Below are 13,891 nucleotides of genomic sequence, written 5' to 3'. Positions count from 1 at the left end.
GCTTTCCTTGGATATATACTTCCTGGAAGGTTTCCCATTGAAAACAATAAGATCACTACTTTCGTGAAGTGATGAGAGGTGTTTTGACACAAAAACACCTGACATCCGCAAGGAAATCGCAAGTTCCCGAGCGTTACATCGGTCGAGTTACTCTGCCCAATATGGCGCTCACCCGTGTGAAATTAGCTTAATACACATATTACAGGACTCTTGGGGAAAATTAGCCTCCGACCTCTTTTTTTATTACTATAGCTAACCTTGTATATGGGATTGTTATTACAGTGTATCGGGCCCTGTGAATGTCAACATGTTTCTCATATTGACTGTACAATGGTCTAAATGGGAGTCCTGAAATAGTTTCTGTATGGAAACACCAGAGAAACCAGAAAGTAGGATTTACACATTAAATTAATGATAACCTACCAATTTCATCAGGATCATCAAAAATTCTAATGTGTATAGAGCAGCCCAACATTTCCCTTGATACCTGTTGTTGGGTTAAGGCCAGGCATGCACTTGTCATGTGCCCAAGTTTCGCCCAAGAGGCTAGGGTGCAACTCACATCTAATACCATACGGACACCAGTCTGTGTGCTGTCTGATGTATGGACAGCCTGCACAATGGCATGCATTTACATTTTATTTCCACTCTGTGAACAGGGGATCACATGACCCCCAGGTTTTCCCTGTTACAGCAGAGCTGCAGGGTCCTATCAGACCCGGATCAGCTCTGTTAGTGACTGATCTTTTCTACAGTAACTGGACCGCCAGAGGTCTTATATGACATGGAGGTCATAGATGGTAAAAAAAAAAAAAAGTTACAAAAACAAGTTTGAAAAATGACATAATAAATAAAAATATATACATAAAAAAGAAAATGAGCCGAAGCTCACGCCAACCAAAACCATCGCCGTATGCGCCCTGTGATCCAAACAAATTATATATCAAAACATCCGAAACAAAATAAGGAACCTACTCCCATTTTTTATTTTTGCGTAAATATACTATTTAAAAAAAAATACAACTATACTTTTTTCTTTTGTTAGATTTTTACTCCTAATAAAACTAAAAAATGTAAAAAGAAGTCAGTGAAAAAATATATAAAAAATAGTCCTATATGTGAAGGAAAAAAATAACACAAGAAAAGTAGAGATGAGTGAACCTACTCGTTTCGAGTAATTACTCGATCGAGCACCGCGATTTTCGAGTACTTCCGTACTCGGGTGAAAAGATTCGGGGGGCGGGGGGAGGCGTGGCGGAGCGAGGGGTAGCAGCGGGGAACAGGGGGGAGCCCTCTCTCTCTCCCTCTCCCCCCCACTCCCCGCTGCAACCCCCCCACTCACCCACGGCGCCCCCCGAATCTTTTCGCCCGAGTACGGAAGTACTCGAAAATCGCGGCGCTCATGCGAAAAAGGGGCATGGCCGAGTACGCTCGCTCATCTCTAAAGAAAAGTCATTTTAATAGTTGAAGGAAAAAATATAGAGCTGTAAAACCACCACTTGGGTAAAATCCCTAAGGGCTCAGTGAGACAGACACTTTTTTAAATTTGCACATAAAGTGCGGTGCCATCGCTTTCCCCTTCTAAGGCTGTGACAGCTGCAGCAGGGGATTCCTTGGATGTGAAACCCCTGGATGCGGTCACATCCAGAGGTTTCACCTTGATGTTAATGGGGCTGGCAGCAGCAGCGGGGAGTACATCGTGCTTCCATGTTTGAGCGCTGCCTCTCATTCGTCACTGCGCTCAGCCAATCAGAGCCAGCGCTTTCTGGAGGCCACCAGAATACAGAGTTTACAAAGGCAGTATAGGTCCAAGTATAAACTTGAGAAAGACTTAACTGTATGGACCGTAAAGCTAATAATATTAAAAAGTAACTTTTATTAGAAATAACTAAAATAAGGAAAAGAGAAAAACAAACCAAACAATTAATAAATCGTATAAGACGATAATGAGAGCATTTGCCACACATAGATGGAGACCAATCGGGTTAGAGTCGACCGGTACCGCTCAGCCCGCAAAGTCAAAGTAAAGCACTAAGACTCGACCTGTGTAGGTTATTGGTCAACAAACGTGACTAAAATAGTCAGTCCTGTTAGTTGTGTGTCATGTATAAAATAGAATTGACACGCATTTAGGCGTTAACCAGCGTTACCCTACGCGTTTCACCCACTTGGTGGGTTCCTCAGGGGTATCAATACGCTATACCAGTAGTGTACTGGGTTGTGGCTAGCACAATTGTTTTGACGAGAATTCAGGGGTGTCTAGAAGAATAGAGCCAGACAACAGACGTTGTACACAATGTACTCACCGCTGCTGCCACTAGCCCCATTGACAGCAAGGTGTAACCCCTGGATGTGATAGCATCCAGGGGTTTCACATCCAAAGAATCCCCTGCTGCCGCAGCAGGGAATGGCGATCCTCTCTCATTGCTTTCAATTGGTCCGCACTATATGTGTGAATTTGAGGATCGTGTGCAAATTGTGAAACGCTGCTCTATTTTTTACAGGTGCGAGTTTTATTCGCATGTAAAACACGGTCATTTGACCGCCCCTAATGGGAAAGCATTGGCTCTTATAGATGCAAAGATGCAACGATACATGTGTTTAAAATGCGCTCGTCTGACTGAGCCCTAATAAACGGCTGGTCCCTTAGTACCTAAACACCCTGGTCCTCAAGGGGGTTTAATAACACATGACTTTTTAATCGTTATAGGTGTGTTTGTTGCAGATTTCATCTGATTCCCTGCTATTTACTTGAGAACTGTCACTGTATAAGGATGAATTCACATATGTCATCATTTTCTTAGCAGAAAAACTCCAGAATTTTTATACCATGTATACCTAAGACTAACTTCACACGGGCGAGCGCAATATGGGGCCGTGAAACCCGCCATCCATGTGAAATCCCCGTGGATGCAAGGTATTTTCATGGCAAAACAGCTTAGTATCACTTTGCGAATGTAGGGAACCTCCGGCACAGTTGTCACAGCCCCAGCAGAGGTTCACAGAGTTTCTCCCATTTTTTTCAATGGGTGACTTCACATCGTGTACACCAAGCACGTGGCAGCATCGGAGTATGTGCTGTGTGCACGAGATGCGAGGTTTCCCCATTAAAAAACAATGGGAAACACTTCGCAGCGCAGGATCACTACTTCCCTGAAGTGATGCGAGGCGGTTTTGGTATAGAAATACCTTGCATCAGAGGGAGCGTCCTGACAACTGTTCATGGCGGACGTGTGTGCTTAGAGCACAATCTGAGCCATCTAGCCCCTTCAAAGCGTACCCTTTGCTAGAGAACAATAGCCCAAAAAGACAGAATGAACATTGCCACCATAGTCCTAGACTCCCCAGAAAAAATAAATAGAGCAACCCCACGAGGAGATACACTTTCTGTACGACAAATTAGAATATGTGGAAAACAGGGCGCATAGAGACAATAAACGCATCCAAGGGGTCCCCAAATCTGTTAAAGACCTACAGTCAAAAGTGATGGCATTGTTCCAGGACCTATGTCTGAGCATCCCAATCGAACAATTGGAACTTGACACGGTTCATAGAGCTTTGTGTAAACCAAACCCCAATGGTCCCCCTAGGGACATTGTACTAAAACTTCACTTACATCGCGCTAAGGAGCAATTGATGCGCGTGGCACGCTCCCCCCACAAGCTAACATTCCAGGTTTTTGATTACCAGATGTTCCCCGACCTAGCACCATTGACGCTATCCAAGAGAAGAGCCTTCAAGCCATACTTGATGATCCTGCAATGGGAAAAAATCCAATATAGATGGGGCTTCCCATTTAAGCTAATGTTCTCTTACCAGGACAAGTTGCACACTGTTCTATACCCTGAAGGCGCCTGACGCTGCTTCAAGGAGCTACAGCAACCTCCACCTCAGCCGGGTTCCGCAGCTTCATCATTTACCCTCTCCTCACCTTCTAAACCCACATCTGGACCCAGAGAGAAAATCACTGCAACTCTCAAGCATAACTCAGTCAAGCGATCGCAGCACCCTAAAAGGTCTCCAAGAGGACATAGCCTGAAATCTTCTGCCAACTTTTTCCGTCGTCCTTTGTGGACATTCCTCCTCATCCCGACATGAAAAAGTCCCTCCCGCAAAGAAACCCAAGAAGACCCTACTAAACGAATGAGGGGAATATATTGAGATAAAAATAAAGCAACGACTGCTTAGTGGAACTGTACAAAGACAGATAGGCTCACCGCGGAGCATGCTGCGATTTGCCGTCCGCGAGTCGAGAATCACTATGATTCTCCGCTCGTGGACAGGGGGGCTGCGCTTTCCATAGCAATGCTATGGAAAGCGTTCACTGCGTTCCCCGCGGCCTGATTATCGCTGCGGGGAACCCAATGCAAAAACGCCTGTGGACAGGCAGCCTAAGTCCTCGTACATTCATATGGGCGATGTATTATGGCTACATTCTGCTTTGTGGTTGTATGGAGCCATAATACAAGCTTATACATGAGGCCTTATGCATAGTGCAGGATCTAATGGAGCAGCGGATAACACAAGGATAGAGAACACCATAAGATAACCCCTATGTTATGTCCCTTCTCCTCAGGCCCTGCACTATGCATAAGTATACTGTGTGCCAGAGACCATTTATTATATTTGTTTTTTTATTATTATAAACACTTATTACATAGTCTTCTACATTATTACACCAATAAAAAAATGGAAAATAACTTTCTTCTGTATAAAAATATATTTAATTCTCAAAAAATCAAGACACTTATTGCGCATATATAATATGCATACATGAACATAATTCCAAAGTCCACATTAGAAGCAGAATACTTTCCACTACAAGAGACAGTCATGACTTTCAAAATGAAATACATTGTCCTCATTTCACCTTTATCACACAGCGTAAACTATTTTATCAAAATAACAAGTAGTAGAAATATTCCACATACATAATAGATAACCCTGGTCAGGGCACAGCACGGTGAATGGTGCAAACTGACCGCTACTATAAGGTCCTATAACGGACTGCGTATACATCTGTGTCCGTGAATCGGATTACGTGGTTCATTTGCACACCGAGCTTTGCTTCCTATAATTAGGCTTACAGTATGTGCTTTACTCTTAAAGCTACAAGCTTTTACATTGAACATTGAGAACTTTCTCATACAAAAGCAATCTAGAAACAGATAGAACTAATCTTTTACATAAAAAATATTTGTATTTACTATGCCACAAGTGGGCACCTATGGCCATTCCAGCTGTCACTAAACTACAGGTAGCATGGCGGGGCATATAGTGTGGCAACAGCTGGAGTGACAAGTCCCGAGCCATTATAATTAAACTTGTAATTAATCAATCTGTAGATTTCATGAAGGTATACTCTACCACAGAGCTGTGGCCGAGATCTTAACATATGATACGCTACACATGTTGCAATATACAGTACAGATGAATAGAGAGTTTAGACTGTTGACCCCATTTTCAAGTCTTCAGACATATACCCTATTCTTTTAGAGAGCTATCAACCTCCTAGTAATTGAGGTTGAGGAAAATATTTCCTACGGTGCAAGAGGACAATGACTGAATATGCTTCTAAGTCCTCTGGGTCCATGAGTTAAAGGGTCCATCTACCAAGGTCTCCAGACTGCGTTGTTGTTGATGTTACTCAGTTCTGATTGTTTGATGTGACAGTATCTGGCAGGAGATGAAGTAGAAGAAGAAGACGAGGTGGTGGCATCTTCATTCAGCTTGAAATGGTTCAAAAGCCTGAGCTCGGTTGTCCTTTGATTTTGGTGTAGGGAGAGGAAGCTGAGGACTTCATTGAAGCATCTGCTGTAGCCATCGCTGAACTCCATCTGTAGAGCATTATTTTGATGTACTATATCGGAGGAAGAAAAAGAAGCAGAACGTTAGATATTTGACAAGAATCCAAAAGCGTTCTCTTTTTATATTAAAAATTCTGCCCCATCCCTTCCCATTTGTTGAACTATGTAAGTCCCACAGGTAGACTAAGGCCACATCTACATTATTTCTGAACTTGCACGTTGCTCCAACTAGCTGAAATACATAGTCGCAGGTCACCTAGCCATTTCCTCAAACTATTTGTACATCCATAAGAAAGTATAGAAGGATAAGCCTAATGCAAAAAGATACTCACTGTTGGTTGGGGGCAGAGTCTGTTGCTTGAGGTAGGTGACAGCCATCTCCAATATATCAGCCTTCTCCAGCTTGACGTTGGGCTGTTGCTTGTGGAACTCTTTTTCCAGTAGAAGCTTGAGTTGCTCGATGCTGCTGTTAATCCTATCTCGGCGCATCTTCTCCACAATGGGTTTTCTCAACTGTAGAAGAATGATACATCTCATTACTACTTATGTCACTTTTATATTAGCTGCATTAATAATTATGGAATATGTTTTGACATTTGAAGTCATACTTTACTGCTCTTACCTTATTTTTTTCCTTTGGGGAGACCCTTTGCTGCTCCAGGAAAGCAGTGCTAGGTGCCATCTCTCAGTGATGATCAGAGATCTTGTGTAGTCCCTTGGATGAAGTGTTCTGGCTGAGTTTGGCTTTGCCTGCTATTTATACTCCTCAGCCTGGCTAAAGATATGTGAGTCTGAGGTTTGTTATAGTTTCCCACACTCTGCAGCCAATCGTAGGAGGCGGAGGGACAATAGAAGAGGCATCCATTATGTCATGCTGCATTGACAGTGAATGGCTTGGGCATAATAAGCTAGTCTCAGAGGAGCAGGTGGGGAGTGTGTGAGAGGGGATATAGTGTGCTGGGAATGACGTGACCTGTGCTGGGAAAAAAAAGCTTCCTTTACCAGTGCTGGACTACTGACTAATGCCCCAATCAATAGCATTCTGCCAACACACACTTAACGATTCGCAGCAATTCATGAATTTTTCTGCATTTTGTTTTTGGCGGGAAGTTGCTAATCACAACAGACAGCTATGAGTGGGGTAACGCTCTAATCCCTGGTGACACACGTGCAGACACGCTCACTGAGATCTACCGTGTAAGTAGAACAGATAGATAGGTAGTTAGTTGGTAGACACAATGAAATATATATATCATACATAACAGAAAGGAAAGAAAAAGATAAACCAGCTATTGCTACATCTGCAGGTGCATTACATTGACTTAAGGCCCTTTTACATGACATGATTATTTTGTAAATTGTTAGATTAAGCAGTTTGCACAATAATTGTTAGGTGTTAACATGTGCAGCAACCGAACAATTAGTAAAAAATCATTAGAATTTTGCTGAATCTTTCATGCGGACCTATAAATCATTGCTTGTCTGTTGCAAATCCTTTGGTATAAACGGGTTCCGTAAGGATTTGTTGCATAGAAAGCAGCGGCAGAAGGGTTGACTAGAGGCGCAGTTATGACCCAATGGACAATTGAAATTACCCAATTATTGCCCAGTGTCAATGCATGTTAAGCGAACAATACATGGTCCTTACTTCACCGTTGGTTGCATGCTCGGTCCAATTTATGTTGCGGTGTGAAAGGGCCTTAAAGGTAGCTTAACACGAGATCACTATTAGCCAAATGATTGCTTGAAAGAGGGAATTTAAACAATAGTCATTCAGTGTAAACATGGCTACTGACAGGGTGACAAGCGCTAAATTGCTAGTCATTTCGTTTCAGCGAACAAAAAAATAGTCGCTGTTTAAACAAAAGTCGTCTGGTGTTAAAAAGCAGTAATTTGTATTTGAATAGCTTGCGAACGAATTTGCATGAAGATCCCCGTTATGAACAATATCTCGGCAAACATCTACTAAACAATCATTGCTCAGTATAAAAGGAAACAAACGATTGTTCTTAAATTTCAACGACTTTTCTGTAAAGGCCCATTTTGAACGACATCTTTTGAGCGATAATCATTGTGTCATTCACAGCGCAAGATGATCGCTCAAGACGAGGATGCAGAAGACAAGCTTGGTGTCCCTGCATGTCTTCTGCATACAGCTGTTCTCCGCTCCAAACACCCAGCTGTTATACAGCCGAGAATTCAGCGCGGAGGATGCAGAAGACAAGCGGGGTGTCCCCACTTGTCTTCTGCATCCAGCTGTTTTCTGCACGGAGCGCTCGACTGTTATACAGCCAAGCGCTCCGTGCCAGGAAAGGAGAACAGAGCTGGACCGCTCTGTTCTTCATATAGAGCCCGTTATCAGGGACGGGATACAGCTGAAACTATAGTATCAGCTGTATCCCGCTGTGAATCCCTGGTGAGGCTCATGACGGCATAACAAAAAGTGCACAATGTAAGTGCAGTTGCACACAACGATTATCGCTCAAAAGACTGCTTTTGAGCAAATTTTAAGCGATAGACGTTGTGTCTAAATGGGCCTTAAGACTATCTGAACGATAATTGCTCCTTGTAAAGGTGTCTTAAAGAACATTCCTAGAAATGTTGATCCATTTCTCTAAGGAAAGTATCCGCTGCAAACGAGACAATTATCTCATCCCTTAAGTCTTAAACCTAGCACCAAGATTGATCTATGTGAAGGAACCTCATGGTGACCTAAGCTAGTTAGTGCAATAGAACCCAAGTGAATGGCCAAATGAACTCCCAATTGTGGGACTACTATGAAGCACATAAAATAGTGATGGAAATTCACAAATGTTTTTACGCCAGTTCTGGAGTAAAAAAAAAAAAATATCAAAATTTGGCATAAGGCCCACTTGTGCAAAACTTTAGGAACATTTTCACTTTTGTTCTGCTGTCCACCACTTTCACTAAAAGGAAGTGTGGTTTGTCAGAAGAGGGCCTGGCTGACCTAGACTGACAATTTTTGTGTAACTTATGGCAACAAATGACATAAGTTATAGCAGAAATGTACGCCAGATCAGACCTGGCCAACATTTCTGTGTTGTGCACAAAGCAGCCAAAATGCACCTAATATACAGTATTGTGCAAATGTTTTAGACAAGCGTTGAAAAAATGATGCAAAGTAGTTTTTTCAAAAATACAAGGTTTCTGATTGGCTCCAAATTTATTCTGCAGCAGGACAACAACCGCAAACATACAGCCGATATCAATAACAACTACAGTATATTCAGTGTAAAGAAGAACAAGGATTCCTGGAAGTGATGATATGTCCCCATAGACCCCTGATTTCATCATCAAGTCTGTCTTGTTTGAGGAAGGCTTCATCCACAGAAGATCTGAGGTTAGTTCTCCAAATGGTTTGGAACAACCTTCCTGCCAAATTCCTGTGTGCAAGTGTAACTAGAAGAACTGATGCTCTTTTGACAGCAAAATGTGTGTGTGTGGGGATGGGGGGGCTATTTTGTTCATTCACTTTGCATATTGTTAATTGACAAAAAAATAAACTATGAACATTTGTATTTTTGATAGCATTCTTTCTTTGCAGCACTTTTTCTACACCAGTCTAAAACTTTTGCCCAACACTGTATGTAGAAGTGTGGATCTGCTCAGATATTAGGCACATCGTGCTCTGGTGGAAATATTAAGACCATTGTTTGAAACGCTGGTCTTAATATATTTCCCCCAGTGTGTCCATTAGAGATGAGCGAGCATACTCGCTAAGGGCAATTACTCGATCGAGCATTGTCCTTAGCGAGTATCTCCCCGCTCGGAAGAAAAGGTTCAGCTGCCGGGGGGCGGGGAGCGGCGGGGGAGAGCAGGGAGGAACGGGGGGAAGATCTCTCTCCCTCTCTCCCCCCCCCCCCCCCCGCTCCCCCCTGCTCACTGCCACAACAGACCTCTCACCCGCGCCGGCAGCCGAACCTTTTCTTCCGAGCGGGCAATGCTTGATCATGTAAGGACAATGTTTGATCATGTAATTGTCCTTAGTGAGTATGCTCGCTCATCTCTAGTGTCCATCTTGTTGACTAGCCAGGAAGGATCTCGTGGCCCAACAATTTGGTTATGGAGCCATTGATAAGCAAACCAGGGAGGTCAGCTAGAAGAACACATTGTTTTCAATATAGGGCTATGTTCCTCTTTTCACCCCAATTGGAAACATTAAGATCAGTTAATTGGGTGTTGTTGAATTCACTAGCTTAGTTCTAAGGTAATGGCCTCATGTGAAGAAGTCAGTCTGGTGACAGATCCTCTATAAATCCTAATATACAGATTTTGGGAGATGTGAGGCTGTGGCTGTAGAAAATAGCATATGAACATTACAGCTTTGTCTAGCGGAGCAGCACACTAAACACACTTATTGTCTTTTACCTACATGTAACTAAACCCAGGTAGGACTTAAGCACACAAGTCTATTCTCCTCTCCTCACATTTGTTATAAGATCAGGTCTTTTGTCTGGTGAAGCAGCTGTGGGGCTTTCAGTTCTCTTTGTAAACTTGTGGGAAAGTGTCTGTCACTACTTCTCAGACAGCCTCTTAGAAACTAAAGATTAGCTCATTCTGTGTGTAATGGCAATATGGTCCACAGAACAACCATCCCTCTCTTTCTTCTGGAGACCATGTCTCGTGCACCTCAGATGGTGGTCATTGATTCTCCTAATGCCTCGAGGTTGAAGAACAGTGTTCATTCCAAATCTATATTGATAATCTCCATTCACAAACATTCCAGTCTGTTAAAGTCTTTGTTTGCTTTGTTGGGCCATGGTCATGTATATGTAATTATTTATCTGAAATTCTGATTGTCATTAACAATGTGAAAACTAAAACCCTGATCCATTGGAGCCTGAACAATATTCAGAGGGCACTGTTAAAATGCATTGGGAAGTGTTACTAATGCAATTATGCCAGATTTCTGGAAACGTTCCCTTAAAGTAGTGTTGATTCCAAGCATGAAATTCATAAAAGATCACCATTTTTTTTCACTAAGTATCTTTGCACACATTTTCTCAATCTGGCACTGTTTTCGTGCTCGGGAGAAAACTGCATAGGAACATGAAACACAGATAGAACCAGAATGGAACTCCACTCATATGTCCTTACTGAATTTAGCCCAGCAGCTATGTCCAACTTGTGTAGCCCTGCTGCCATATTTATTGAATTGCAGGACACAAAAGCCTTCTCCATGCCAGAAAATACCAAGGCTCCTAACGCACTCTAGCGGCAAAGTCAAGCAACTACCACCAACGCCAGATGTATAAAATAAAACTGGAGGCTACACTGGTCTATATGACACATATTTAGTCTCCGCTGAAATTACACTGGACGAGTGTTGGGCAAACGATGCCCGACACTCGTCCCTGTGTCTCCGCGATTTATTGATGTGATTTATCAACGCAGATCATGCTATGACAAATCGCCCATGGACAGCCAGCCTTACTGACATGAGATATATGTATTTCATAGAATTGTAGAGTTGGAAGGGACCTCCAGGGTCATCGGGTCCAACCCCCTGCTCAGTGCAGAATTCATCAAATCATCCCAGACAGATATTTGTCCAGCCTTTGTTTGAACACTCCCATAGAAGGAGAGCTCACCACCTCCCGTGGTAACCTGTTTCACTCATTGATCACCCTCAGGGTGCGGGCAGACGAGCGCATAAACGGCGCGTTTTTGCGACCAAACGTACATACGTGACCATCTGAGGCAATGGTTTCGAATGTATTCGTTCACATGGGCGATTTTACGGCGCGTAAAAACGGCAATTCGAAAAAAAACGGAACATATGCGACCGAAATACGCGCCAACGCATATTCGATCGCCGAAAAGACCGTTTGCAAAGTAGGAACAAACGAAAATACGCTTTCTAGCTCTGGTCGTGATCGGTGAAAAACGATCGCTCGGGCGATTATACGTTGCGCTCGTGCGAACGTAAATACGCCTACGCTCGTCTGCCCGCACCCTCACTGTCAGACATTTTTTTCCAATATGTAATTTGTGTCTCCTGCCTTTCAGTTTCATCCCATTGCTTCTAGTCTTGTGCAAATAAGAATAGGGCTGATCCCTCTGCACTGTGACAGCCCTTCAAATATTTGTAGACCGCTATTAAGTCTCCTCTCAGCCTTCTTTTTGCAAGCTAAACATTCCCAGATCCTTTAACCGTTCCTCATAGGACATGACTTGCAGACCGCTCACCATCCTGGTAGCTCTTCTCTGAACTTGCTCCAGTTTGTAGAATTTTTTTTGGTAATGTCTGACCAAAAAGGGGTGGAGGAAATACCTCACAGGATCTAGACTCTATGCTTCTTTTAATACATCCAGAAATGTGTCTGCCTTTTTTCCTGCTGCATCACACTGTTGACTCATGTTCAGTCTGTGATCTACTAGTATACCCAAGTTTTTTTCAGATCTGCTGCTTAACCCAATTCCTCCCATTCTGTATGTGCTTTTTAAATTTTTCTTGCCCAGATGTAGGACTTTGCATTTCTCACTGTTAAATAACATTCTGTTAGTCACCACCCACTGTTCAAGCTTGTCTAGATCTTTTTGAATGCTATCCCTCTCTCTCTAGTGTTAGCCATCCCTCCTAGCTTTGTCTTCGATATGTTTCTCCGCAATTCCTTCCTGTAGATCATTTTTACGCATGTGGGATAGTGTCATCCCTAGGTAATTTTTCTACAACAGCTTTTATTTATTTTAAGATAATAAAGATATAGATTTTTTTTTATGTTGGCGTTTCACACGTTTTTCTCTTTGGATGTTTTGTTGCATCTCTGTTGGCAGTATGCAGCGCACGTATTAACTGTGTTAAAGTTGGACTTACTTTATTGGCACCCTGTATAGCTGCATGGCTAACTGGAGCTCTATAAACACCACCCACACCACTATCCAAGTTACAGTTATTCATCTTTATTGTACAAAACTATATAAAACGAGATAAAAAGTGAGACACAGTCACAAGAAATACCGCAGTGGTCCAGAAATAAGAGTATAATAAAACATTCACAGAAATAGACTCGAACACGGTCATCAATTAATATAATATGTAAGACAACACTGCGATAGGTAACTAATATAGTGACAGATAATGTTAGTAAAGCCCACTACTCTGTATTTAACATTTTTTACTTATATTATTCTTTACTGTATGCTATCTCTATCAGCTGCACTGCACTCCTTATTTAGCATGCCTCTATATTAGTTATATGTTAGCATTGCCCTATATATTTATTGATTGATGATCACGTCGGAGCCTATTTCTGTGATTGTTTAATTATATTTCTGGACCAGTTTAGTATTCCTTGTGACTATATCTCTCTCTTTTTTTACCGTTTTAGATAGTTGTGTACCATAAAGAGGAATATTTGTAACTTTGTGGTGTGGATAGTTGTTTAGGTGGGAATTATGTAAATATTCAAGTATATTAAGGAGGTCATCATACACATTATTTACTGTCTGTTGACCAATTTCAGCGGGTCTTGCCAATCATCTAATTTCAGCAGGTCATGCCTGCTTGGCTGAGCGTGCATGTGCATGGGGGTGAATGAGCGGTCGGCAGACGACTGTGCATTGCCATCTTTAATGTGGCGTATTTTTGTGTATTAATTCAAGTAGACACATAAGGTAAAGTTGTAAATTACTGAGGTAGGGGGGCCTAAAAAATATGTATCAAAAGACTTTCACAGAAGGCTGTTGTTCTTTTCTGCGAAGGGCATATGGTAAAGTTGGGTAACCAGAAAACTGAGTTCCATAACTTGAGAACAGCTAACTACAGTTGCAGCTTCCTGGCCTCACAGTATGCAGAGCTCAGGAGAAAAATTGTCTACTTGGAGACAAGATTAATTTCTTCTCTCCTGTCTACTTGTTTCACAGAGATATATGGCAGCCGGTCCTCTGTCTTTCCACCCCATATACACTATATGTACAAAAGTATATGTTTTTCAGAAAAAGTGCTTTATTCTTCTATTTAGTAATGTGTCGGCCCTCCTGCTTGTATTACAGTGGTAATACATCGAGGCATACTTTCCACAAGGTCTCTGTATGTCTGGGCAGGAATAGCTCGCCATTCG

The 13,891-nt window shown here is 42.4% G+C and overlaps 1 protein-coding gene across 1 annotated transcript; it reads right to left on the bottom strand.

Annotated features, from left to right (window-relative positions):
* Positions 1 to 4,735: 4,735 nt before the first annotated feature.
* Positions 4,736 to 6,521, bottom strand: LOC136631318 (transcription factor HES-5-like). The gene is made up of 3 exons (XM_066605578.1): positions 6,430 to 6,521; positions 6,140 to 6,320; positions 4,736 to 5,860 (listed from the first exon to the last, which is right to left on the bottom strand). Exons 1-3 carry the CDS (start codon positions 6,487 to 6,489, stop codon positions 5,610 to 5,612), a joined length of 492 nt encoding a protein of 163 aa, XP_066461675.1. The 5' UTR covers positions 6,490 to 6,521; the 3' UTR covers positions 4,736 to 5,609.
* Positions 6,522 to 13,891: the final 7,370 nt, after the last annotated feature.

Source organism: Eleutherodactylus coqui, chromosome 6, assembly GCF_035609145.1.
Source record: "Eleutherodactylus coqui strain aEleCoq1 chromosome 6, aEleCoq1.hap1, whole genome shotgun sequence".
Lineage (NCBI taxonomy): Eukaryota > Metazoa > Chordata > Amphibia > Anura > Eleutherodactylidae > Eleutherodactylus > Eleutherodactylus coqui.
This window is presented reverse-complemented; position numbering and strand designations above follow the sequence as displayed.

Bases quoted from the DNA above. Each gene is read 5' to 3' on its own strand.
- LOC136631318 (XM_066605578.1), bottom strand. From the start codon at position 6,489: ATGGCACCTAGCACTGCTTTCCTGGAGCAGCAAAGGGTCTCCCCAAAG. The intron at 6,321-6,429 runs GTAAGAGCAGTA...ATTCTTCTACAG, and splicing joins CCCCAAAGGAAAAAAATAAG to TTGAGAAAACCCATTGTGGA. The intron at 5,861-6,139 runs GTGAGTATCTTT...CCTCCGATATAG, and splicing joins GACTCTGCCCCCAACCAACA to TACATCAAAATAATGCTCTA.